This window comes from Cygnus olor, chromosome 9 (assembly GCF_009769625.2).
Source record: "Cygnus olor isolate bCygOlo1 chromosome 9, bCygOlo1.pri.v2, whole genome shotgun sequence".
In the NCBI taxonomy this organism is placed as follows: Eukaryota; Metazoa; Chordata; class Aves; order Anseriformes; family Anatidae; genus Cygnus; species Cygnus olor.
In genome coordinates, this window is record NC_049177.1 from 25,221,461 (window position 1) to 25,245,114 (window position 23,654).

Consider the following 23,654-nt stretch of genomic DNA (forward strand, 5'->3'; position numbering starts at 1 on the left):
GATTCATTCGTTATATCATCCCATACTGCTGTAGGATATAGGGTTTGATTTCTCTCATCAGGGTGCAGCATCACACTGGCAAGCAAGCCACTTGCCTGCCGTGGCCCTTTCCAGTCCCTTCCTGACAGCCGTTCATAAATTAGCCAAAGCCAGGTTAATTGGGCTGCAGTCCTCTCGTGCCAGGTGCTGCCTCACCCTGCCTGTTTCTCAGCTTTAATTTGCACAAGATGATCCAGCTGTTTCTGACAGCAGAGCTGGAAAAAAATGCATTGCCCCGGCCACACTAAAAATGCCTGCTGACCACTTGCTCAATACCTCCGGTTACATTACGTGCTCTGAAGCAGGAGCAGGCGGCTTGCTCAGGCAGAGCTGCTCGCAGGAGGGTTTGGCCGTCCCCGTGCAGCACTGCCAGCTCCGCTCCGGAGCCTGCAGAGCTCGTGCAGAGAAGGGGGCTCAGGGTCTGGGGATCCCCAGGCTCACAAGGGGGGCAGGCACTGGGTGGGCAGCCCAGGAGGATTACTGTGGGGTAGGGCTTGGGCTTGGGCTGAGGCTTACCTGGGGGTGGAATTGGGATCGGCAGGCTTCGGTTCAGAAAGAGAACAAGGAACATCCATCTAGGAAATCTACGTTAAAAGGACATAGCACACATTGTGGAATCAAGTGTTCAAAATACGGAAAATCAGATTTGCTTGTGCACTGTTAACTTGGCTCCTGCATGCAGATGCATTTTTTACTTACAAGATCATGTAGTAGATGTAGTGGAGGAATAATGTTAAGCTCTCATAACTGCAGTGCTGTTCGTTTAACACTGACGTTGTGTGCAGTTTATACAATTAAAAACTTAACCTTATGCTGCCTTGAATAATTCTACATCAAATGTTATATCCTAGTCCTCTGAGGCAGGTGGTCTTGGAGGTAACAGCAGCCAACCTAACAGGTTTCATCTTGTGCTGTTCCATCTTGTGCTGTTTCACCTTGTGCTATGGGTGTTCAGGGGATGACAATTCCCGCACTCTGCACTGAGCAGCTTCCACGGGGCTTTTCCTCTTGCACTTCATCCCCCATCCCTCAGTGCAGCTGCTGTGTAACCCACCGCAGTCACCAGCCCTGCGCTGCGGCTCTTCCCTGCCTGAGGGCCAAATGAGCACAACAAACCTGCAGCGGTGCTGATCATCTCTTTGCGTTGACTAGTAAATGGCATCTCCCTGTCTTTTCCACAAAGCAGCCTTTCTCTGAGTACATCTATAGAAGCCTACCTTGCTTACATTTCCATAGACCAGCACTTGCATACAAACATGGCATGCAAGTTGCTGTGCATAGTAATAGCTGATATATAACGAGCCAAGGACCATACATGGTCATACAGTGAGCTGAGGACCTTAAAGACATGCAATGTACAATAAAAAAGCCCCAGAAGCAAATTAAATATGTGGGCATTTATCTAACTGTGTGCATATTGATCCTTCATAATTCCTTATAGAGAAAAGAACTTATTCCTGTTTTTTTGCTTGGCTGTCCCACTATGAAATAAGAACAAGATGCTCTTTGTTAATGGCCAAGTAAAAAATGCTTGAAATGCTGTTTTCAACATTTTCTTCAGAGCTTGTTTGCAGAACCTTTGTCAATACAGAGTAATTCTGTGCAAGTCCTCAAGGCCCTGTGGGAGAAGACACAGCTCAAGGGGACACGCAGTTTTGAAACTGCCATGATCCAGTCTACATTTCCACACCAAAAGGTAAGCATCTCTGAACCAAACTCTTAATAATGTGCCAAGTCCTCTTGTGCTGGGTGACCATATGGCAATTTGCAGTGCATGCCTCTGACTGCCCTTTTATAGGAAGCACTTGGCTTGTGGGGAGATTGGGAAATGTTTCCCCAGCCATTATATTTTCTGCAGAGGGTCCACAGTGTTATTTTGTATGGTGCTTTGAAAGATCTCCAGGCTTCTTCTCCAGCCACTCCTACACGCTTCATGTGGATTGTTCCCAAGGGGATGAAAACTAGTGATGCTACATATGGAGTTTTTCCTGCTCACAGTTTTAAACTCCAGATTCAGATTAGCTGCCGTTATGGACTGTCTGGCAGCCACTAGGAAATTCACCTAGTTAAACACGGACTTGGATTTTATGAAAACGATCTTTTGCACATGCACCATTAGTTACCCCCATCAGTTTAAAAGATTACTCTTTCAAAGCTGTTTACTGCCTCCAGGATTTCAGGAACGCTATTTCAAAGCTATTAATCAGGCTCTTGGAAAAGAACGCTATAGGATTGTAAAACAAATATCTATTCCTGAACATCTCCATCCAGTGAAATTGGATGAAATGAATTGTCAAACATGATTTTAAAATACTCTCTCTCAGGATATTTTGAGGCATAGAAATGTCTGACTGAATAAGATTAATTTACTAAGGTTATGGGTGATTTAAAAACAGGAGTTTTGTTAGAAACACCTTCTGAACCTCCAAGATAGCATTGCGTTGAAGTGGGAACTGCCACTGCAGCTTGTGAGAGGAGCGGGGTCCCCACGTCTGACATCCACCTTATGGGCCAGTTTGACTTAGACACAGTGCAGCTCACACTAAGTCTTTTAGCTGCTTCTGAAATCCTAGCCTGAGTCATCCAAAAGCATTAGAAATGTCTTTCTGCTCAGTAGTGGCTTAACTTGAGTCCGTGCCAAAAGCTAGTAGTCGAAAGTCAGAGCTGGAGGAGTGTAGAAGAGTTTGGGGTGAATAAAGAGCTTAGAAAAGAGCATGTTTTCATGGCTAGAATTAGATGTAGTGCATCATGTGCACAAATTCTGCAAAATACATCCAACACCCTAGAAACGTGATTAGTCTCCAGCGCATCAGTTGCATAATCCTACTACTGTTCAGATACTAGCATTTGGCCTATTTTGGGAACTTTCATCACTGCGTAACAGGATGAGTATCTCTGCATTCCCAAAATAGTGGAGCTGGAAAATGAGATACTGATCTTCGCTGATTTCATGAATGAGGCAGAAAATGGAAGTTTGGAAACTCCAGAAGTTGCAGATTAATTTACTAAGTAATCTGAAATTTTAGTTTGAGAAGTTCTTCCCGTAGCTAATAGAACTTCAAATACAGCGAATGATTTGACAAAATGATTGCAGGTAATATTATTCCTCTTCCAGTCGTGCAGAATGCAAAATTCTGGGTGTGGTTGTTTCGGTAAACATAGCACTTTTCCTTGGTTTTTGAAATCAAGAGATTCCAAAACATAATGGTTGAAATCCACTGCAGTATCAGTGTCCTGTGTTACGTTCAAGCTTTACACCTTGTGTTACAGTGACATCTGAATACCTGTACTGGATTTGAGGAACTTGGGTGATGTGGGAGCACGTGGGGAAAGCTCTGGGGCCAGAAGCCACCAGCAACCTCAGTGAAGCCTTGCTGCAACTCCTGCTCTGCAATAAATGAATTTACAATTTTTTTTTAATATGTATTCTAAAGAATGTTGTAAACCTGGAGATAAATCTATTACATCACTGATTTATTCTGGAGTAAATTCTGAGAAATGCTTGCAGATTTATATCACTGACAGCTATCTGAATTTGGCTGAGCTGTGTGTGTGAGGAATTGCAGCGAATACCTAGCTTACAGAAAGAATGTCCTGTATCACCAGGCAGTGTGTTCATGCCACAAAAAATATTTATACAACACAGCTTAAAATGTGCCAGAAGTAAAGTATTTCCAGATGTACATCCTTACAGATTTCCGTTCAGTTGCTTCATAGTTCTTTATCAAAGTACACGCAGAACACATTATAAAAGCTCTGCTGGTGTGAGCCCTTTGCAGAAGTCTTTGTGTTGACTCATGCTGTGTCAGAGCAGTGACACAGTGACTACTTTACAAGCCCCGTGTGATTCTCTAAGAGAGCCTTTTGTTGAGCAGTGTTGCAAGAGAATAATTAACATTTTAAAGCCGTTGTTAGTTCTGTTCTTCCTTGCCCTTTGTTTGCTTTCTCAGTTTACGCAGCAGAAAGAATTGCCACATTTTCACAATGGAGTCACTGAAGCTTTCAAGATGATGTAGGGAGAGGATGAGATAAATCTCTCCTCTCCAATTAGGCTTTTTTGTTTCCCTGTGCTTCACCTCCCAAACTAAGTGGCTCATTTGAGGTGTCCTAGGTGTACAGAGCGGAAAAGGATGACTGCTGCATTGATATTTCCCTGATTTCCTCTCTCACTGCTTTAGCTCACTGCAGCCACTAAAAGATTTTTCACAGGATGGCAAATGTCCTGGTCTTTTTGTGCAGCTCAGTCCACACGCACTTATAATGACCCGCACAGACCCGCTGAGAGCAGTGCCACCAAGTATTTTGTCCATCCTGCGTCCCCCCAGGTGTGCAGGGATAGCTCTGTGCTGCTGTCCCCTGCCGGGGGACTTCTCCCCTCCATGGGGGACCGAGCGGCTGGTCTGTCTGTCCTGCTCCCCAAGGAGCCAGCTCTCCTGCCCCGGGGGGCAGTTCTGGATCCCACGCCGTGCATGAAGCAGCTGAAGGGAGGCGGTGGGTGCTCAAACCACCAGATCCACTACCGACGTACCGGTGGGAGAAATACGGAGAGAGGCTGCACAGCTCTCCTGTTACACAGTGCAGCAGCCAAATTCCTTGCATGCATAAAATTCCTCTTTGGAGGACAATAAGAACTTCATCAATGCATAAAGAGCAAAATAATCAAGTTCTAGTGGCCATTTCCAGTGCCCTGGGGCAAGGCAGGACAGCCAGAGTTGGGGGTGCATGCACGCCACGGGTCACCCGAGGGAAGCGCCAGGTTGGCAGCAGTGGGTACAGCTCCCCACGCGGTGCAGACACCAAAGGAGACCTGGGGGCAGTCGCCAGCTGCTCTCTTGTGCATGCCCTGCAGCCCCACGGGCTGCCCTGCGGGAGCAGACATGGATGACAGATCTCATGCCAGACGTTCTCCTGGAGGTCTGCTTAAACTCGCCCGTGTTTAGATGCGTTAGCAGAAACATAGCCCCGAGGCAGGTCAGGACATCGGTGTTTCTCGGCTCGCCCTTACCCGTCTAAGATTATATATAAGTCTTTCCACCCGTCTGCCCCAGGCTGAGCTCAGGATGGGCCGTGGGCAGCCCCCAGGTGCTCAGCGGGGCACCGAGCACTGGAGGGGCACTGCCAGAGGACGGGACTGGCAGGAGCACCAAGGAGCTGGGCCACTCATCTCCTGCATGAGGATGGAGAGAAGAGCTGAGCCTGGGTCTGCTGCCCTGCAGCACCCTCTTGCAACCAAAGCCAACGTGCGTCCGAGCCCTTCAGCGTGTGGCTGTTGTTTTCCCCTGTGCTGTGAAGCCCATTTTCCCTACTGCAAAGGAGAGAAAGCCTTTGTTGTCTGGAGCTCAGGTGACGTTAGTCCTGCTCGCATGCTGCCTTGCCAGTCTTTAAGACAGCCTGAAATCCATCGGGACTCTGCTCTTAGGCTCGAAGAGGGCACCTGGGAGCAGCTGGTGCCAGCTCAGCCCCAGCCCAGCCTGGGGTCCCCGAGGGCAGGGAAGTGGCCTTGGGTGTTCCAGTTCTTGGGGCAGTAACTGTGTAAGGAACTGTGTCTTGGCTGTTTGCCGGGGTTAGAGAGACTGGGGAGCAGAGCAGCCGTGCTGCCGGGTCTCGCAGATCTCACAGGCTCCTGCTTTCTCATTCTCTAAAGCTTTTGAGATAGAAACAAATGGAAAAGGCTGGAATCAGACAGTTCTGTCCTTTGTACAGCCTTGTTCAGTGGGTGGAACTCGTGTCCCTGGCAGGAGAGGGTATTTGTCCCATTTACTGCGTAAATCCATGTTTTCTTTGGGCTGCTGTGTGCAGTATTACAGATCTAAGATGATGCCAGGTAAACAAATAGGAGTGTTTTCTGAGTGGTCTTGGCAATTCCTTCTGTGTAGTGAGAAACTTGATGTTAGTTAATATCAACATTTTTCTAAATGCAAGATAACAGTATTTTTTGAAATTATACAGTGTTTTAAGTGCCTCAGAAAGAGCATCTGCTGGCTTTTCCCATCCTTGAAGATGCAGATGTAGTCTCTGTAGGTTTTTCATCAAGTCGGACATTACATTTACTTTGGATAATCCTTACTTTACTTTGCCTAATCCTTCCTTTCCTTACTGCTTTCAGTGGAAGAATAGCATCGTGTTTACCTGGTTGTGTTTTGTGTAAGATAAATCACTCCTGCTGTTGCGGCATTTTTTTGAGACATTCATGGTAAACATTTGTATTAGTGTTTCTTGGATGGGGTTCAGGACTTCTTTCTTAACAAAAGAAACAACAACAACAAAAGGCACGGTGTGCACTTGCTGCGCTGGGGACCCAGGCAGACTGGCGGCACTGCCTTGTTCGTTGGGAAAGTCCCACAAGGGCTGGAGGTGATGCAGGAGGCTCAGTTGGAGACAAACCAGGGCTGCTGCGAGCGCTGCAGGGGCACAAAAGATCGCAGACCAGTCCCCTGCCTCCCTGACGTGTTAGGTTAGGTGCTGCTGGTGATGAGGAAGGTGCGTCCTGCTGAGCACACCTGCCCCAGCAGGCTGTTCGTCCCCGTGAGATGTACAAAAGAGGACACATGTCAGTGCCCGCTGTAACGGGGGCTCCGAGGCGCTAACTGCAGCCGTTCACCACGTGAGCGCCTTTGGTTTCTCTCCTTGTTGGCCCAGGATCTGGACCACGTGCAGATGCACCTGGAAGAAGTGAGGTTCTTCGATTTATTCGGCTACAGCGAGGAAGCGGGAACGTGGCAGTGTTTCATGTGCAATAACCCCGAAAAGGCAACAGGTGAGTGCTCTGCCTTCGTTCCCGACGGGCTGCGAGCAGTGGCTGGGCTGCGGCGGGTGGAGGATGAGGTGTGGCTCTGCTCTGTGCAGGAATGGTGATGGTGGCAGAGGCTATGCAAAAAGTACAGCAAAGCTCCCAGCATAGCACTGACAGTGTCTATTTTAACTGGAATTCTCCATTAAACTCCTTCTGTCTGAGCATTTCTGGCGAGATAGTCAAACACAAACCTTATTTGGCGTATGCTTATGGGGACACAATCCAAAATTAATGTAAACTCATAAATCTGCATGGCTGCTAATGCCTGGGGAGTGGGAGGGATCTGCACCCATCTTGCAGCACCCAGATAAAGGAGTTGAATCTTCTGGACCATGTCTCAGGTCCACTGGAGACTGCCCAGGTGCCACGTGTCAGGGGACGTTGGCTTAGATGCTGCAGCCAATCCATGTCCTCTTCATCTGACAGGGCATCCCGAGGAGCGGTGGACAGGGTTTTCCACAGAATTACTTGTTTTAATATAATTGAGTCCATAGTGCACATTTTCTTAAGAACAAGGCAACTCTTAAGAACAGCCATAATACTGAAACAGTGTTATGGAAAACAGGATGAGGGGACAATAAACTTTGTCCAAGGTAAAAGATTCTGGTGATTATGGTTTTCTGAAGCTCTTTGCTACCCGTGTGTTTTAGATCAGTGCACTGAAATTCAGAGGATGGTCTTTTTCTTAGATTTTCTTGCCACACTGAGATAGCCTGCACAATTCTGGCCAAGAATTCTGAGTATTTTGGCCAAGCCTTTGAAGAATTTGCTTTTTCAGCTCTTTATTTCAACAGCTAACATCTCTTTATATTTCATCAACCTTGAATCTAGTAAGTGTTGTAAGCATGGTGGCACAGCTGCCTGTGCTCGTTTCATGGTGGTTTTTGACCATTTTCCTTCTTCCACAGCTCCCAGGTGGAACTCACCTCCCAAAAGAACAATCATGCTTTGAGCTGAGATTTCTCCTCAGTGCAGCGGCCTTACCATGGCTTGTCCCTCACGTCAGTGTTAGATGTGTGTCAGGCCACAAAGAAGGAGTCTGTCTGAAAATTTCAAAACTTTACAAAACAGCTTTGTTTTGAACTTTCAAGAACTCAGTGTGCCCAAAAAGGGGAGTGTTCGTGGCAAGTTACTGATTGTGCTGGTAGGGCAGCCAAGGGACTGTACACAGGTGGCAAAGTCAATCCTTGGAGAAACGTGAGGCACCATGTCCTTGTTGATGCCATGGATTTGGCTGTTGGCACTAGTCTGGAGACATGAGAGGACCCCGTGAGTGTGGTGCTGGGTCTGGGATCCAGTACGGGCAGTATGGGGCTGGTGTTTTCTAAGGGCTCTGAACACGGGGGAGAAAGGCAACGAAAGACCCCGATGCCAGGCCGCGATTCCCAGTGAACTCCTCCTTGCTCTTGGGCGAGTACAGCAGGAGCGTGCAGACGTGGGGACATCTCTGTGCCGCTGACAAGAGGCTCTCGAGTCTGTTCTCAGAGCACTTGAGCTGACATCTCGAGTAGCATAAACTGCGCGTGGTGCCGGGTGCTGACGGCCTCCAGGAAGTGGGAGCTGATGCGTGCCCTGGAGCACCCGCGGCGGGGTTCGGCACGCTGCTCCCCCACTTACACATCGCTGGGCTGGGCTGGTGCAAAAAGGGCTTGGGTTTGGCGCAGAGGTGTGCCAGAGCAGCAGCTCTTGGCCAGACGGGTGCAAAGCATCCATCCTCGGCGTGCCTGAGCCATGGTGGGGACAGCAGCTCGGCCAGCAGGTCGGCACAGACTGCACTTGTTTCCCTTTCAGCCCTATGTGCTGGGACTTCTGCAGGCCCTTGTAAATTATACTGCTTCTTATAATATTTTTACATTTACTTTTGATCTGGCTTGCATTTGTATAATGTCAACTAAAGCCCAAGGGAAAAAAAAAGGCAAGGACAGCATTGAGCTGTTAAGTGAAATGCCACCTGCTCAGCGGATGCGATGACCAGGGACTATAAATGCGCGCTGGTCAAAGACTTTGCGAGGTTGGTCCCTAACCTTTGTGTAGTTTTTCTAACCCGTGGACAGTGATAACCCTGCGAACTCCAGGCACCTCCCCACGTGCTTTCAGTGCCTGAGAAGGGCAGGCCTTCTTCCGAATGCCCAGGGGCATCCTCCACACTCTTGAGTACATGTGTCACCTTGTAACTTACCTTAACCTATGGGGACAGGAAAATGTGCCTCCTCCCAGTCTGTTCTTTCCAATCGTTTCCTTCCTTATTGCTTCATGCAGGTATCTCCACTTGCCCAAACCCAGCAGTCATCTTCTCCTCCTTCCCCTGCTTTCCCCCCTTTCTCTTTCTCCTGATCCCTCCACTGATTTTATCACCCTGCTCATATCCATGGGGGTATAAAACACAGTAGCAGCAACCCCAAGTGGCGCACGTCGACTAGCACGAGTCGAATGCACAGCAGGGGAAACGCAGCTCCCTGCGCCGGCCCCTCCCAAACCTGCACAAGAGTTTTCCAAAGCAGGAACCTCCTTAGGTGTCGGCAGGAGAGATTGCCTCCCTCGGTGGCCCTGCCACCCGTCTGTCCCCGCTGCCGCAGCTGAGGAGGGGAGACTTTAATAAATGTCAGCATCTACAAAATCACCATTTACTCCTGGTTTTGGAGCCAGGGCTGTGAGTTATGAGGTGCCTTTGGGGATGGCCAGGAACAGGAGGAACTGAGCACACAATATTTTTGGGCTGTAACTGTCTGTCCTTTTTGTAAGCCATTTCTCTTTGTCTCAGTTTAAAAAAAATAAATCAATTGTACAGCACATTGTGAATATCACAGCTTGCTTCTCAGTCCTCAAGGCCTTTAGAAGCCAAAGAGAATGGACTATTTAATGGGTCAAGACACATGAAGGGAATACAGAAGGTAGTGCTTCACGGGACAAAACCTGCAGGAAAATGGCCAGTTCCTAGTGTCGGAGATGCAGTTCTGTGTCAATGGGAGAACTCGTGCCAGAGTGGGGGACACCCGAGGGTCTTTGGGGGTTTGTAAGATGTGACAGAAAAAAGAGAGCCCAGAGATCTCCTTGAGCGTGTAAGAAATGTAAAGGCTGTGAGACATCTTTCATCCTCATTCCACAGTCGGACGGACCCTGTTGAAACCTACCAGTACTTTTGAAAGACAAAAAAAATATTTCTCCCTCTCAGCAATGCTGTTTAGCAACCCAATTCTTCTTAAAGAAGGAATTCAGAGGGAAATTCTTTTTCTATTATTTTCTTTTGTTTTCTGTTAATGTTGGGTTTTGTTACATTTTTTGGATACCGTGTTGCAAGATGCCATTTATCCCCCAGACTTAGGGAAGGATTATGCCTTAAAGCCTGGCTCTTGCCTCGGGATGCCAGCTCCGTGATGGTTTTTGCAGATGCAATGAGGAAGGTTTGCGGAGCCGTGCTCTTCTGGGAGGCCGAGTTAGCAAGGGAAGAGGCAGTGGCAATTAACGCAGAGAAAGTTTGCCTATTTCACATGCATTCTTCTTGCTTTAAAGCATTATTTAGATGACCACACTCTTCCAGAAGTGCTGTTAAATCATCCTGATTTTTTTTTTTCCTGCTAACCCTGAGCCAAGGAGGGAGAGAGCATTCCTGCGAACCCTACTCATCTGCCCACATACGCGTACGTGCCCTAACTGTGCGGCTGGTCCCAGAGCTAGGAAAACCAAGTTGCACTATTTTATTTTATTTTTTTAACAATAACCATTCAAGCAAGGACATAAGGCATTTGAAATTTTAGTAAATACAGTGCGCCTCTTGTTAGGAAAAGCTGGCTTTTAAGAGCTTCATTTCAACATAACCTTCTGTATTGACAGTTGGCTTCACAAGCTCTTGCACAAAAAAATTCAGTAAAACCACTTGATAGCCTGTGAGGGAATTGCAGTACATTCCAGATTCTGGAAGCTTACAAAGAAATTGCAGTAATCCCTGTGGGCTGCAGAAGAGACATTGTGCCCATGGGCAATGTTTCGGGTAAAACCGAGGGGTTTTTATGAATTTCTCCTTAAAAAAGCAATTCACTCAGAATAGCCTACACCATATTAACTTCTGAATACATTTATCTTTTGCTAGCAGTGGTGATTATCTAGTGAACCGGAATATCCCAGCTATAATGCTTGCTTGAAAATTATAAAAAGTGGCATTCAGTAATGTGTCCTTTCCAGGTTTTCAACAAAACCAAATGTGATAATTAATGAAAGAGAGCGAATCCATATTTCCTTAGGTTAATTGCATTTATCTTCTTCTGCTTACCACCCACACGTTTCATTCTTTCAAGTTAAGAGGAGCTTATTATCATTGAGATCATTCATGATTGGGCTGAATTTTTGTGGATGGCTTTGTTTCATCAAATGGAAGATTTAATACTTTGTTTTTTTCCTTACTTGAGTTCATCTTGCAAGAGTTTGGTTTTGGTTTTGGTTTTTTGTTTGTTTTCTATTTATTCACTACCCAAACTACTTCAAGTTTGATGCAGTGTAGTTCTGCAAAGAAAGCGAGATACAATCAGAAGAAAATAATTCCAACTTATGTCACGGAGGACTCTTACATCAATGGGTACTATTCAGGGTTGAATTGATTTTGCAGTTAGTCTCTCTTTCCTGAGATGGTTTAAGAAGCAATGGGTATTATAGCAAGCAATTATTCATTTTGAGTTTGGGTTTTAGCCTTATTGGGTGTTCTTCAGGAAAAAAAAAAAAAAAGTAATGAAAAATATATAGTAGATAGTTAGAATCCTTCAACTCCATTTTTTTCAAGCTAGAGATATGTTATGCTCATGATATGTCGGCATACCACTGCACAGAGTGATTTCAAACCCAGAGGAGATTGTGTGATCACCTAGTTTGACCTTCTATAAAACAACAGCTAAAGAATCCAGTCCAATAATGCTTATGTCAAAGATTTTTCTTTTTGATCTGTAACACTTTAGTATATGTTTCTAAAGATGTCTAAACCTGTTTTTTAACAGTCAAGTGAAGGAGAACACATTTGTTGCTTAGGTAAATTAACCTCCTGTTAAAATGTGGGTTTATCTCTGGGCTGTCTCTAAGACCTGGATCACATTGGGCCCTTCCCTGTTATGAGGAAAATCTCTGTGTAGATTTTATCATGTCACATCTTGATCTTTGCTTAAGAAATTAAAGAGAATGCACTTCATTAGTTTCCCATGATGCGAATATTCATATGAAAGATCAGCCTTAAATCATTCTTGTATGACTTTTCTGAAGTCTTCTTAGTTTGTCTAGATTCATGCGAGGTGAAGAAATCAGAACTAGACGTAGGGTTCCAGCAATCGATCTGTGTATAAGGAATGTGCACGTACCAACTGGCGGTTGTTTGCATTTTTTTAATTATTCTAACTGTATTAAAAATGCAGGTATTTCGATGTGGTAAGCAATGGGGCCACCAGGGAGTGCATTTGGTTTTGGCTAGAGTTCAGAAAGAAGAGTAACTCTGCATTTCTGAGGCAGTGCGGGTTTGCTCTGGTGCCCCTTGCCAACAGAACCCTGCGCACTTACTCCTACTTTCCGCACACCATGGGTTCAGCGGCCACAGTGGTGACTGAGTAAAATCCCACTAAAGACCAGGACAGGCTGCACCAGGATGTCTGGGGCTGGAGGACGAGGGCTGGTTCAGGCGGGGCTGAAGGGACGTGGTAGTGGCCTCATGTCTGCGGGGAGGTGATCGGGAAGGTGGAGCCAGGCTCTTCCAGGGGTGCAAGGGCAGGAGACAAGAGGTATAAACTGGAACGAGAGATGTTCAGGCTGGCTATAAGGGAAAACTTTCCCACCGTGGGGATGATCGAGCATTGGAACAGTTTGCCTGGAGAGGTTGCTGAGATTTCCAAGTCCCAGATCAATAAATCCGTGAGCAACCTAGCCTGACCCCAGAGCTGACCTTGCTTTGAGCAGGAGGTGGGATGAGGCACCCCTCGAGCTCCCTTCCAGCTGAATTATTCTGTCATTCTGTGAAGCTAACCGCAATCAAAATAAGCAAAAGGACTTAGAAAAATATTGGAAAAGAGCTTCATTCTTATCTTTTGTGAATCTTTTTCTTCTAATCAGACCCTCAGACATACTGGCATCTGCTTCATTATGACAACTTTGGAAGCTGACAGCAGAATTCCCTGTGGACTTCTCTGTGGATGTACACAAGAAGTGCTCTGTTATCACTGGTTCCAGCCACTGAGTGCCTAAAGGCAGACCAGCATTTCTCTAGTAAATCCTGTTTTTGAAAGATTTTGGCCATAAATATCCAATTTGGGACAAAATTGTTTTCCTGACCACCAACCATCTCAGTATCTTCCAGTGCAGAAAACTTTGTGCTTTAAAGCTTCTTAGTTTGGCTTCGAACATGTTCCTACTGCACTGGAATTGGTATCAAAGCTGTTCCCATGGATCAGAAGCCAGGTAGGTGCACAAGACCCAGACGTTGAGCAGTTGTCTTTTCATAGCAAAACTGTTTTGCTGTATCTAGATGTTTATACATCTGCCATCAAGGTCTGAGAGTTACTGTACACATTATGAATTCTTTATAGTTCTCATTTAGAAGTAAAACTCCTATCCTGTCTTATCTTTTGCTTTCTGTCTCACTGAGTGGGCTTCGTAGCAGCAGTTCTGACACTTTCTCTTGGGAGACGATATGGAACCGTGCCCTGTTTTTATCTCCTACATGCTACTGAGATAGTATTTCCTGACATCAAACTGCATATTCTAATGGTGGCAAAATATCCTCCACCAAGAGCCTGCACATGTGAATGGCAAATAATGGGAACGATGGAGGTACGAGCCTGTATGTCATTCAATTAAAACCCAGCCCCAGCTCCATCATTTCCAGTGGGGTTCCTGTGCACATCCCCAGCAGCCAGCTGGGCCGCTGTCAGCAAAGAGGTGTTGCAGTCACCTCATCCCTGCAAGCTGTAACTTCCTTGTGGCCAAGGAAGGCTTTAAATCCCCTCACCTTTTGACAACAACATGCATTTTCTTGATCCAGTCACCAGGATTTTCACATCAACTGAATATTGATCTCCAAACTGCCCCCGCCCCAACCACGCTTCTCTGGAAGGCCGAGCACAAAAGCTTGCCAGCTGAGGAAATTTCTTAAACAAAGGAAGACGTGTATCTGTAGTCATTTTGAAAACAATATTTAACACAGTTGAAAAGTTCTTGTTAAGGGGCACACTGTAAGACGTGGCTCCATCCCACTGGAAGGCATGTTGTGAAATTGGTGCAGCCCCAAACCAGCTTCCCCGTAAATTTGTGCGGTTTTGCAGTGACAAAAAATTGCTCAGGGAGAAAATAAGCCTCTGTTTTACTTTGTCCCATGTCAGGTTGGGTGTTGTAATGTATTGGTGCTGGCATGAGAATATGCAAAGAGCTGCCACGTCGAGCTAGGGGTGCAGCGGGCTGCGGGGAGCAGGGAAAATGACCTTTTTATCACAAAAATCACAGGCGTGCTTCCCCATCGCGGCTGCGACTTGGCCACCCCCATTTTCATTCAGTGTATCTCCTTCCAGAAAATTGCTGTCTACAGAGACAGAAATATTTGTCGTCTTTCATGAGGAAATTGAAGTAGTACGCACTGAAGACCCCCAATGCCTGCAGTTCTGCCAATACAAACAGCGCTGGGGAAAGCATACATTCTTTATCTAACTCTGATGCATTGCATTTGCATTGTTTCCCACTACCAGAGCGGAGGTAGCGAAGAGAGCTACGTGTCCAAAAAGCCACAAAGCCTCTGAAGCCCCAGGTGAAGCCCTTCAGAGCAGCAGCAGCGCTGCCTGTGGTGGCTGCCCTTGGCCACCGTGCTCACCTCGTGTCCTCCCAAGGGCCTCGGTGTCACAGCGGCCCCTCGTGCTCTGGGCTCTGAAGGGCCATGCACAGATGACAGCAAAGGCTTTCGAGAAAAAGCTTTGCTGGATAAAGCTGAATGCGAAGGTATGCGAGTACGGCCAGCCAGAGGATAACGAACTATCTGACAGATGCTGGGAAGGACTCCAAGCCAAACATCACATCAAAACACATCCGTTCTCAGGCTGCTTACGCCTTGGACTGCTCTTCAGTCCATCTGATCTGTCCTGTCCTGTCTGTCTAAAAATAGAAGAGAAAGCGGAAAAGAAGAACCAACAGTGGCATTACAAAAGTTAAAAATTGCTTGCTCCGTGTGCAAGGACAGCAGCTTGAGGCTGCTCTGAGGGCAGTGTTTTAAAGCCCAGGGTGATCCTCGTAGTTGCTGGGCCTTCCTTGTGCTGGAAGCTTCCTTCTTGGGGTCAAGGTCTGGGGACGCTCCTCTGGCTCCTGAAACTCCGCGGCCATGGGGCTGATGGTGGAGGTGGCCCCAGCTTTATAACCACAACGTGAACAAAGTGCAGGGCTTCCCAACATTCGTGCAGTGCTTTGAGTTCTCAAAGTAGTTTTAAACATAGCGATATTTTTGCAATAACGATTCTGTTTGGTCTTTGTAAGGGAATCAACAGAAGAAAAATCTGTGGTGACAAACCTGAGCTATTTCTCTAAGGCAGGCTGAAGTCACTTTTCGGATCGCTGTGGGAGATGAACGGTCTGGATGGCGCTGAGCCGTCTGACTCGGGCAGAGCTACCCCTTCTTTCATCTGATGTGCGCTCCTACGGGTGGCATTTACCTGCACGTGTGGCACAAGCGCTGCTTTAGCTATTCCCACCCAGTACAAGGAAAGCAGTGTTAATGGTTGATGACACGCTAGTAGTTTATCTGTAAATAAATTTTGCCACAAGACAGTAAAAACTTGGCTGTCCCAACCGGTGACAGTGGAGGGCCCTGACTGCTCCTGTGGGGGCGGCACTGACCCCTGCGTGGGCTGAGCTGTGAGGCCCTGGCCTTTGTGGGCCTGTATCAAAACAAATCGTGTTACTTTAAAAACATAAAAGCGACAGAAAACATCACAATCCCAATGGGTCAGTGCTGTGAGATTTACAGGGCAGAAGTACCACTTGGTTTGCTGTAAGGGTTGGTTTTTACAAAGTGGATCACTGACTTTAAATGACTTTAGAAATATCTCTGAAGAGAGAAGAGGGGGCTGGCGAAAAACGCCTCTGTCCTTACAAGTGAGGGAGCCCGGTCCTGATGGAGGGAAGGGGAGGATGAGGAGGGAAGGCCGTGCCATTGGGACAAGGCCCTTCACCTCTTGCTGAGCAGAGTTCACGTTTCCAGGCTGGAGTTGTCTGTGAGCCCTAGGGCTGGCGGGGGCTCCCGTGGGACGGGCGCCTGGCCTGACAGCCCACACAGAAATCCCCAGCCTGGCTCTTAACTCCCTCCACGGGGCCACTGCTGCGAAAGGGGAGCGCAGGGTCAGCCCCGAGCTGTTCCTGTCCCTCGGACCCCAGAGCAGGAGCATAACAGCACCGAGCTCTGCAGTGGGGCACAAAGCTCCGAGACAGCACGAATGCTGACTTTTAATCGCACAAGGCTATAAATTATTATCGCAGGGCTGAGGAACAATTGGGAGGCGTTATGGTGGGGGAAGTATGCGATGGATAAAGGAATAATAGAAAAAGTGACAGGCAGAGCGGTCTGAGCCATCGGCTCCATCTGTCAGGCCTCCCAAGCAAAATCTGACCAAGGGCTGAGTGCTTGAGGTCGGGAGGAATGCAGGCTGGCGCTGACACAGCCAAGCTGCAGAAACCTTCTCTGCATCGCGGCAAAGCCTGGCTTTCCGCTGAGGCTGAGGGAGGAAAGAACTAACCCCTCGCTGTGTGTTCACCTCTGCAGTGGTAAATCAGGATGGCCAACCTCTGATGGAAGGCAAGCTCAAAGAGAAGCAAGTCCGCTGGAAGTTTATCAAAAGGTGGAAAACTCGCTACTTCACCCTGGCTGGCAACCAGCTGCTCTTTCGGAAAGGAAAATCCGTAAGTCAGAAGAACGTCAGTTTGATCCCTTTGTTTCCCTCCTCCGCATCACCATTTCCCAGAGGTTTTCACCACTCAGCTTTTTCCATGGGCTCTGTACACCACACGGCTGACTTCAGCCAAGCGTTTGCTCACAGGGTCTGTTTATGCTTTTCTCTCTGGATCAGGAGCGCGAGACTTTGGAGAGGACTCAGTGTTAAGCTGCCACTGCTGCTCTTCAGGGTAATGGCGATGCAGCCCTCACATCTCAGTGCTTTACACCCCCCCTGCCCGAGCATCGTCCCCGCTGCCTCCAGGCACCCGGCACCACCTCCCAGGTGTTCCAAAGCTCCTGCTTCATGAGTGCATCCCATCCTGACAGGACTCCAGTGGGCTAAGCACTAGTTGTCAGTCTTGGCTAGCGGTTCATATTTCATTAGATAAAGTTTCAATAAATTCTGCTTAGGTGCATCTGCTTTCCCACTTGCTGAGCGTATGGCATGTGGTGCAGCCACGGCCAACGCGTCGAAAGGGAGCGGTGATTCCTGGGTCCCCAGTGTCACGGGATCTGCAGTGCTCGGGGTGAGGTGCTTGTGTTCAGCATGGCTAGGAAGTCAGGCCCGTCCAAGCATCTCGGGGCAGTCTCCATAATGAAACAACAGTTCACTTTTTTTTTTAAAAGCCTCGCCTGCTTTTGTACGTTAGTAACTGTTCTTGAGATGATGGCGTTATAACTGGTGTTATTTGTACAGGAGGTGCAGGTTTGCTTAAAGCAAGGTGATGCTGAAGTGCTCTTCTCCGAGAGGATCCAAGTTTGTTCTTTCACTTCTACCCTCATCTAAATTCAGGGTAACTCTGCTGAAATTTCTGCAAAATTGTTTGAAATTTCCACCAATATGACTCAATGACAAGTTTGTTCTGGGCGTAGAAGAGAAGGTAATTGAATCCAGTCCTCAATAGTTATTACTTGTCAGTTATTAGAAACTAACTTTCTTCAGCTGTTCACAGTGAAAATTATCAAACATTGGGCAAAATAGTCCTTTTATTTTTGTTGCAATAGTGTTCTCTTAGATAAACCAAGAATAGCAGCATCTTCCAGTTAAAACCAAGCCTTAATATTTCTGGTAAACAGTATATTTTGTTACAGAAACCTAGCAAAGCTCTTTAAGCTTCTGAAATGGCTTCCTGAGTCCCTTCTTCCAAGAAACACATCAGGGCATCCAGCCTAGGAGAAACATGTGCCTTTCATGGGGCAGTACGACCCTCTTGAGAGCAAGTACTTCATAAAACGGCCTTTTCTTTACTTTCTAGCGACTTTTTCTGATGTTTGGTTGAGATCTTGAAGACAGTTCAATCCATACAAGTGTTCCAGCTTCAGTTCAGTACTGGCTGATGTTTCCTTCTTAAGGTGTCAGAATAATTGTCACTTTTCTAGCAAGTTGATTGGCTTAAAGAAATGGATTTAATGGAGTGAATTTAATTAGCTCCGCAAACAAGCCAAGCAAAAGTCACGTCAGAACACCTTGATTACTCCTGGGATGCGATTAGCATGTAGCAGTCGCCTCCTTGCATTTGCATTCTCGGCGCTCCTCTTGTTAACGTGAGGAGCGTTCAGCATTTTGGTGGCAGATGAAGCTGGCAGGTTAGGTTGTCAAACAGCAGATTTTGCTTAATAGCAGAGTCTATATAGCTTAACTGACCTTTTTTTTAGCTGGCAAACTCCAACTTTCTTTTTTTTTTCTAAAGTTGAACAAAAATATCTGGTTCCTCCAAGCAACAGGCTGGCGTCCAGCCCCCGGGGACAGTAGCGGGTTGTTGTGCCTGGGCAATCAGTCTTTCAAATTGCTGCGTTATATCCTGTTACTTCTGCATTATTATTATTTTTTTAAATTACAGACTTGAGTCCTGTTGTTAACCATTGCTTGGGCTACAGCCTGTGAACCCCTTGAGCCCTCCAGCTTGCCTTGTGTGCATGCCCAGAGCTGACTGCTGCAGACACCAAGAGAAAGGGTTTGCCTTGCAGTGGGGCTGGAGCTAGGACACTGCACAGAAGTGCTTCAGACAATAAAAGTGTGAAAGAAGGTTTTCAAATCCCACTCTGTTGAGCGTGCCCTGACAGCAGGCGAAGGAGACAGCCAGGCTCCTTGCGCTCCTCCGCAGCTGTGAGGGAGCGCGTCCCAGGCTGGGCTCGGCAGTTTCTCACGCACTGATCCTGCATCTTTGCACCCTTGTGGGGTGAAGCAGTTTGCCTCTCAGTGCCGGGGAAGTCTGGTCAATGTCAGACAGGGAGTAGGCAACGAAGTGCTGGTGCTGGGCCAGAGAGCAGCAGAAGGGAAGGTGCCATCAGCAGCGGGGAGGCAGCGGAGGCACTGAAAGCGCTGCAGTCGCAAGGACTGATGCGCCCAAGCGGCTTGAGGTGTTGCCGGTGAATGGTTCTGTATCAAAAAGGAAAGGTTTCTGCCCAGCCACATCTGGTGCTCGTTGCGGTGCCCGAAGCAGCACAGGGCTTGCCTGGCTGAGCGTGACAGCTCTGCCCCTTCATCTCTGGCGTCGCTGAGCAGGGACAGGCGCCGCGTGGGTGTTTGGACTTTTCACGCTGCTCACTTGAAAACACAAACCAAACACAGAGGAAGTATTGTGAGATAGCCAGCTGGCTGTGCCTGCCTCTTCCCAGAGTCCCACTACAAACCTTCCCTTCGTAGAAGTAACCAGAAGGACAACATTTGCTCTGCGTAAGCGATTGTATGGCCAGTGGGTGAAGGGGCAGAATTAGAAAACCAAAATAGAAGAGGTCTGAAATGAGTCCAGACTCCTGGAAAACGGTGGTAAACTCCTTCCACAGAAATGTGCCTAGGGTACATTCTCAACTTTCTTTAGCAACTTGAGGTCAAGTGCTGTGTGTCCATGACATAACATGAAGGGAGCAGATCGGTTTTGCTAGGCAGGCATCTATGTCTGAAGGGCTGCTCACGGGGTGCGAAGTTCTCTTGGTACATGGGGAATTGACACTGCTTGCCTGCATGGTGGGAGCAGAAAGGTTTTGGAAAACCCGCCTTACTCCTCTTGGTAAAAAGCATAGGAAGCTCAACAGGAGAAACCTAAACAGTCTTGACAAATCAGAGCCTTGTGTTTAAACTTCTCATCTGGAAACCACAATTCGTATCTGTTTGATGAGCTCACAGATCTCCTGCAGGAAACGTCTGTGACTTTGTGTAACCATCTCTTACACTCCCTGCATCACATTCCCACTCTTACCACGACGCCAAGATTTCACAGATGTACTACTTTGTACATTTTCAAACCACATTACAACTGAGCTGTGCCATGTTCCCCGCTCCCCACTGAAAAATGCCAACTTCCCTCATATTCCTGGGCCAGACACAAAGTATTTGTTCTGTTGTTACAACCAGTACAAGGAGTTGCTGCTTCCCTTTCTTGGGGAGAGCCTGAGAGGGGGTCAGCTTATCACTCCTTAAGAGACAGAGCTGTCTCCTGTTTCTCAAGGAAATACTGCTGGATCACCTGTCAGGATGGTGGAAGCTGTACTGCATGAACGTGGTTTTGTTTGTCTTCCCCGCCCTGTGTTTCAGAAAGACGACCCCGACGACTGCCCCATCGAGCTCAGCAAGGTGCAGAGCGTTAAAGTGGTGGCGAAGAAGCGCCGGGACCGCAGCCTGCCCCGGGCCTTCGAAATCTTCACGGACAGCAAGACCTACGTCTTCAAGGCCAAGGACGAGAAGAACGCGGAGGAGTGGCTTCAGTGCATCAACGTTGCCGTCGCGCAGGCAAAAGAAAGGGAGAGCAGAGAGGCCACCACCTACCTGTAGGGCTGCTGGCACCTCCAAAACGGGGCAGCTGCCTGCAGACTGCTCGAGGGGAATTTCCCTGGCCCTGGCCAGCTGCTGGGACGTGGGAAACTGGCGGGAGGCTGTTGGCAGGGGCCGGGGAGGCCGTGGGGCAGCGCGGCAGCTTTAACACTACATAGCTTGCACATACACATGCACTACATAGCCCATAGACATAGCTTGCACATCCGCAAGCAAAATGCAGGTTTTTCTTCAGCCTAATTGCCTCAAGGCCAGGAGACGTGGTCAGAAACAGCCCGGCCCTGGCCTCCCAGCTCCTGAGAGATGAGGTCTCTGTGGCTTTGAACACTGCCGAGAGCATTTGAGCATGTATGGGCTTCTTGCGTTCCTCACTCGCTGTCCGTCTGTGAAAAGATAATTTTCCCTCTTATTTAATCTCAATGTACCTTTTTACTGTTTATGTGCCCATGAAAAAAAAAAAAATCATAGTTGCTTCTTCTTTCAGATCTGAGATGGGGCAATTTTAAAGATTTAATAGTGCTGAAAAATAAAATTCTATATTACACGTTTTGCTTTTTCCTCTTTCTCCTGCTTTTTCCCCTATTTGTAACTGAATGTAATTTAAAAAATATCTATTTCCTTTTTTTTTTTTAATTACTTGTCTTCACTGTTTTGCAAATTTTCAAAATGTCTCCAAAACTGAAAAATGTCCAGGTATTTTGTTGTTGTTGTAATTCCAAAAGTAATTCCAAAGTGGAGAAAGTACTGCAGAAAAGATGGAAAGCAAAAGAGGAAAGGAGGGAAAGGAGGGAAAAAATTAGAAGTCTGGAGATGAAGAAATTAACTTGGAGATCAAGGCTGAGTAGATATAAAATCTTAAATTTCCCAATCTGCCTAAAACCTAGAAAAATGTATCTTTTGGAAAAAGATGTTTCCAAAAAAAATTGCCTGTAGTGATTTAACTGACATCCGGACCTTCTGTTCATCAGGAGAGCCCACGGCATCTCAGAGAGCTCCTTGCAGAGCATTGCCGGGCGGCCGCTGTTTCTCCAGCGGGGTGGGACAGAAGTAACGCCTGCCTCTGAATTCACAGCCCGATCTCTGCACCGTCCTGAACAGTCGCAGCTCTCCCGGTTTCATGTGAGCTGTTGCTGCTCAGCCGTGATCCCCATCAGGAGCTCTAATTTGGTTATTGGGACAGACGTGGGCACGGTGTTGGGAGCGGAGGGTGGGAAATAAAAGCAAACCAGCTCGAAGCTGGTTGGGGCGATGTGATCTGAGGAGACCAGGCTCCAAAAGGGGCTTTCTGGTGGCAGGGACGACGGATCTGCCTGGTGCCACCATGCTGCCCGCCCTTACTCCTGATGCTGCTGTTGAGAACCGACCATCCAGCCCGGGGGGCCCCGCCAGCACCCAGCTCCTTTCTTGTCCAGCTCTCCATGTGTTCCCCAAATCCTCTGAGACTGAAACAAAACCGGCAAACCCTTCCTGATGCTCTCACAGTCCTTTATCGACTGCTGGGAGTTCGTGTAATTTGACTTTGTTTTTCCGGAGGGTTCCCAGTCCTTCTGCGAGCCGGTTCCTCCCAGAGCCGAGGCTGGAGCCACCTCCAGCCCTGCTGACTGCAGCTCCAGCTGCAGCGTGTCCTAGCCCTGCTTCAGCCACGCGTCCAGGCATGCTGAGCAGCTGCCTTGGCACCCGTGTCCCAGGGGGTGGGCGAGCCTGGTGTGAGGAGAGGGTGTGTTATTTCCAACACCCCCATTGTCCTTGGCAAAGAAGTCCCGATAAATCACATCACACTGCGTGCGACTGGGAACAGAGCAGCTGGTGAAGCATTCCTAGGTGATGGGAAATCAGGGAGGGCTTCAAAGCCGGCCACAGGTTTGCGGATCTAAGCAATCAATCTGCATCGCCGCTGGCGGTGTTGGAGGGGAAGGAGAAAACCGCTGCGTGCTGCCCCTGCGGTGCTGTAACCAGCTCCAGACTCCCCGAGCGTCTCGGCTCTCTGGGGAGATGCTCGACGTGCTCCAGTTCCTGAAAATTCCCGTAACAGCTACAAGGTGGAGATGAGTGCTGGATCATCAAGTGCAGCAGTGATCGGAACAGCTCTGTTAAAGCTAGTCACCGACAGTTCACACATCTAGTCATCAAGGGAAACCAGCTGATGGGTTTCGGTAAAGCTTTCGACACAGCTTCCCCTAGGATCCTACTGGACAAAATGTCCAGCTTACAGCTAAACAAAGCCATCACGCGATGGGTGAATAATTGCCTGACTGGCAGGGATCAAAGGGTAGTGTTAAATGGGGCTGCATCGGGCTGGCGGATGGTCACCAGTGGGGTCCCCCAAGGCTCCATTTTAGGGCCAGTCCCTTCAATGTTTTTATAAGCGATTTGGATGTAGGACTAGAAGGTGTTTTGAGCAAATTTGCTGATGATACCAAACTGGGAGGGGCTGTTGGCTCTGTTGAGGGTGGAAAGGCCTTGCAGAGAGCTCTGGACATTTGGAGAGCTGGGCGATCACCAACCGCATGAAGTTTAACAAGAGCAAGTGCCGGGTCCTGCACCTGGGACAGGGCAGCCCTGGCTATACGTACAGACTGGGCGATGAGACGCTGGGAAGCAGCCCCGCAGAGAGGGATCTGGGGGTTGTGGTTGACAGCAAGTTGAATATGAGCCAGCGGTGTGCCCTGGCAGCCAGGAGGGCCAACCACATCCTGGGGTGCAGCAAGCATGGCATCGTAGTCCAAGCCTGTCGGAGTTTAAGAAGCGTTTGGACTGTGCACTTAGTTACATGGTCTGAATTTTTGGGTGCTACTGTGTGGTGCCAGGAGTTGGACTCGATGATCCTTGTGGGTCCCTTCCCACTCGGGATATTCTGTGATGCTATGATAAGTGTAGGAGAGTGATCGCAACAGCTCTGTAAAAGCTAGTCACTGGAAGTACCGACAGCCTGCCTGGGACCAGTCAATCCAAGCAAGTCTGGTGGCATCGGTGTAGGTCACGTCACTGGAGCTCAGGGGCATAACAGGCTGGCCAACAAAACATCCATAGACAAGATGGGCTGCATTTCCTAATCTTGGAGCCACGTTTCAGGCTGCTACCTATGCATCAGTTTAAGGCACCTGATCACCTGTGCGTGC

At 48.0% G+C, this 23,654-nt stretch overlaps 1 protein-coding gene across 5 annotated transcripts in view; it reads left to right on the forward strand.

The window, feature by feature from the left end:
* Window positions 1-21,079, forward strand: part of VEPH1 (ventricular zone expressed PH domain containing 1) — an 85,604-nt gene extending 64,525 nt beyond the window's left edge. For 4 of the 5 annotated variants that reach the window (XM_040566746.1, XM_040566747.1, XM_040566748.1 and 1 more), the window contains 4 exons: window positions 1,601-1,735; window positions 6,679-6,796; window positions 16,593-16,729; window positions 20,299-21,079. In XM_040566746.1, coding sequence (XP_040422680.1) covers window positions 1,601-1,735; window positions 6,679-6,796; window positions 16,593-16,729; window positions 20,299-20,535 — 627 coding nt within the window. In that variant the 3' untranslated portion in view covers window positions 20,536-21,079. Of the gene's footprint in view, window positions 1-1,600; window positions 1,736-3,309; window positions 3,529-6,678; window positions 6,797-16,592; window positions 16,730-20,298 lie in introns of those variants that run through there. The other variant, XM_040566750.1, reaches the window with a different exon arrangement.
* Window positions 21,080-23,654: the final 2,575 nt, after the last annotated feature.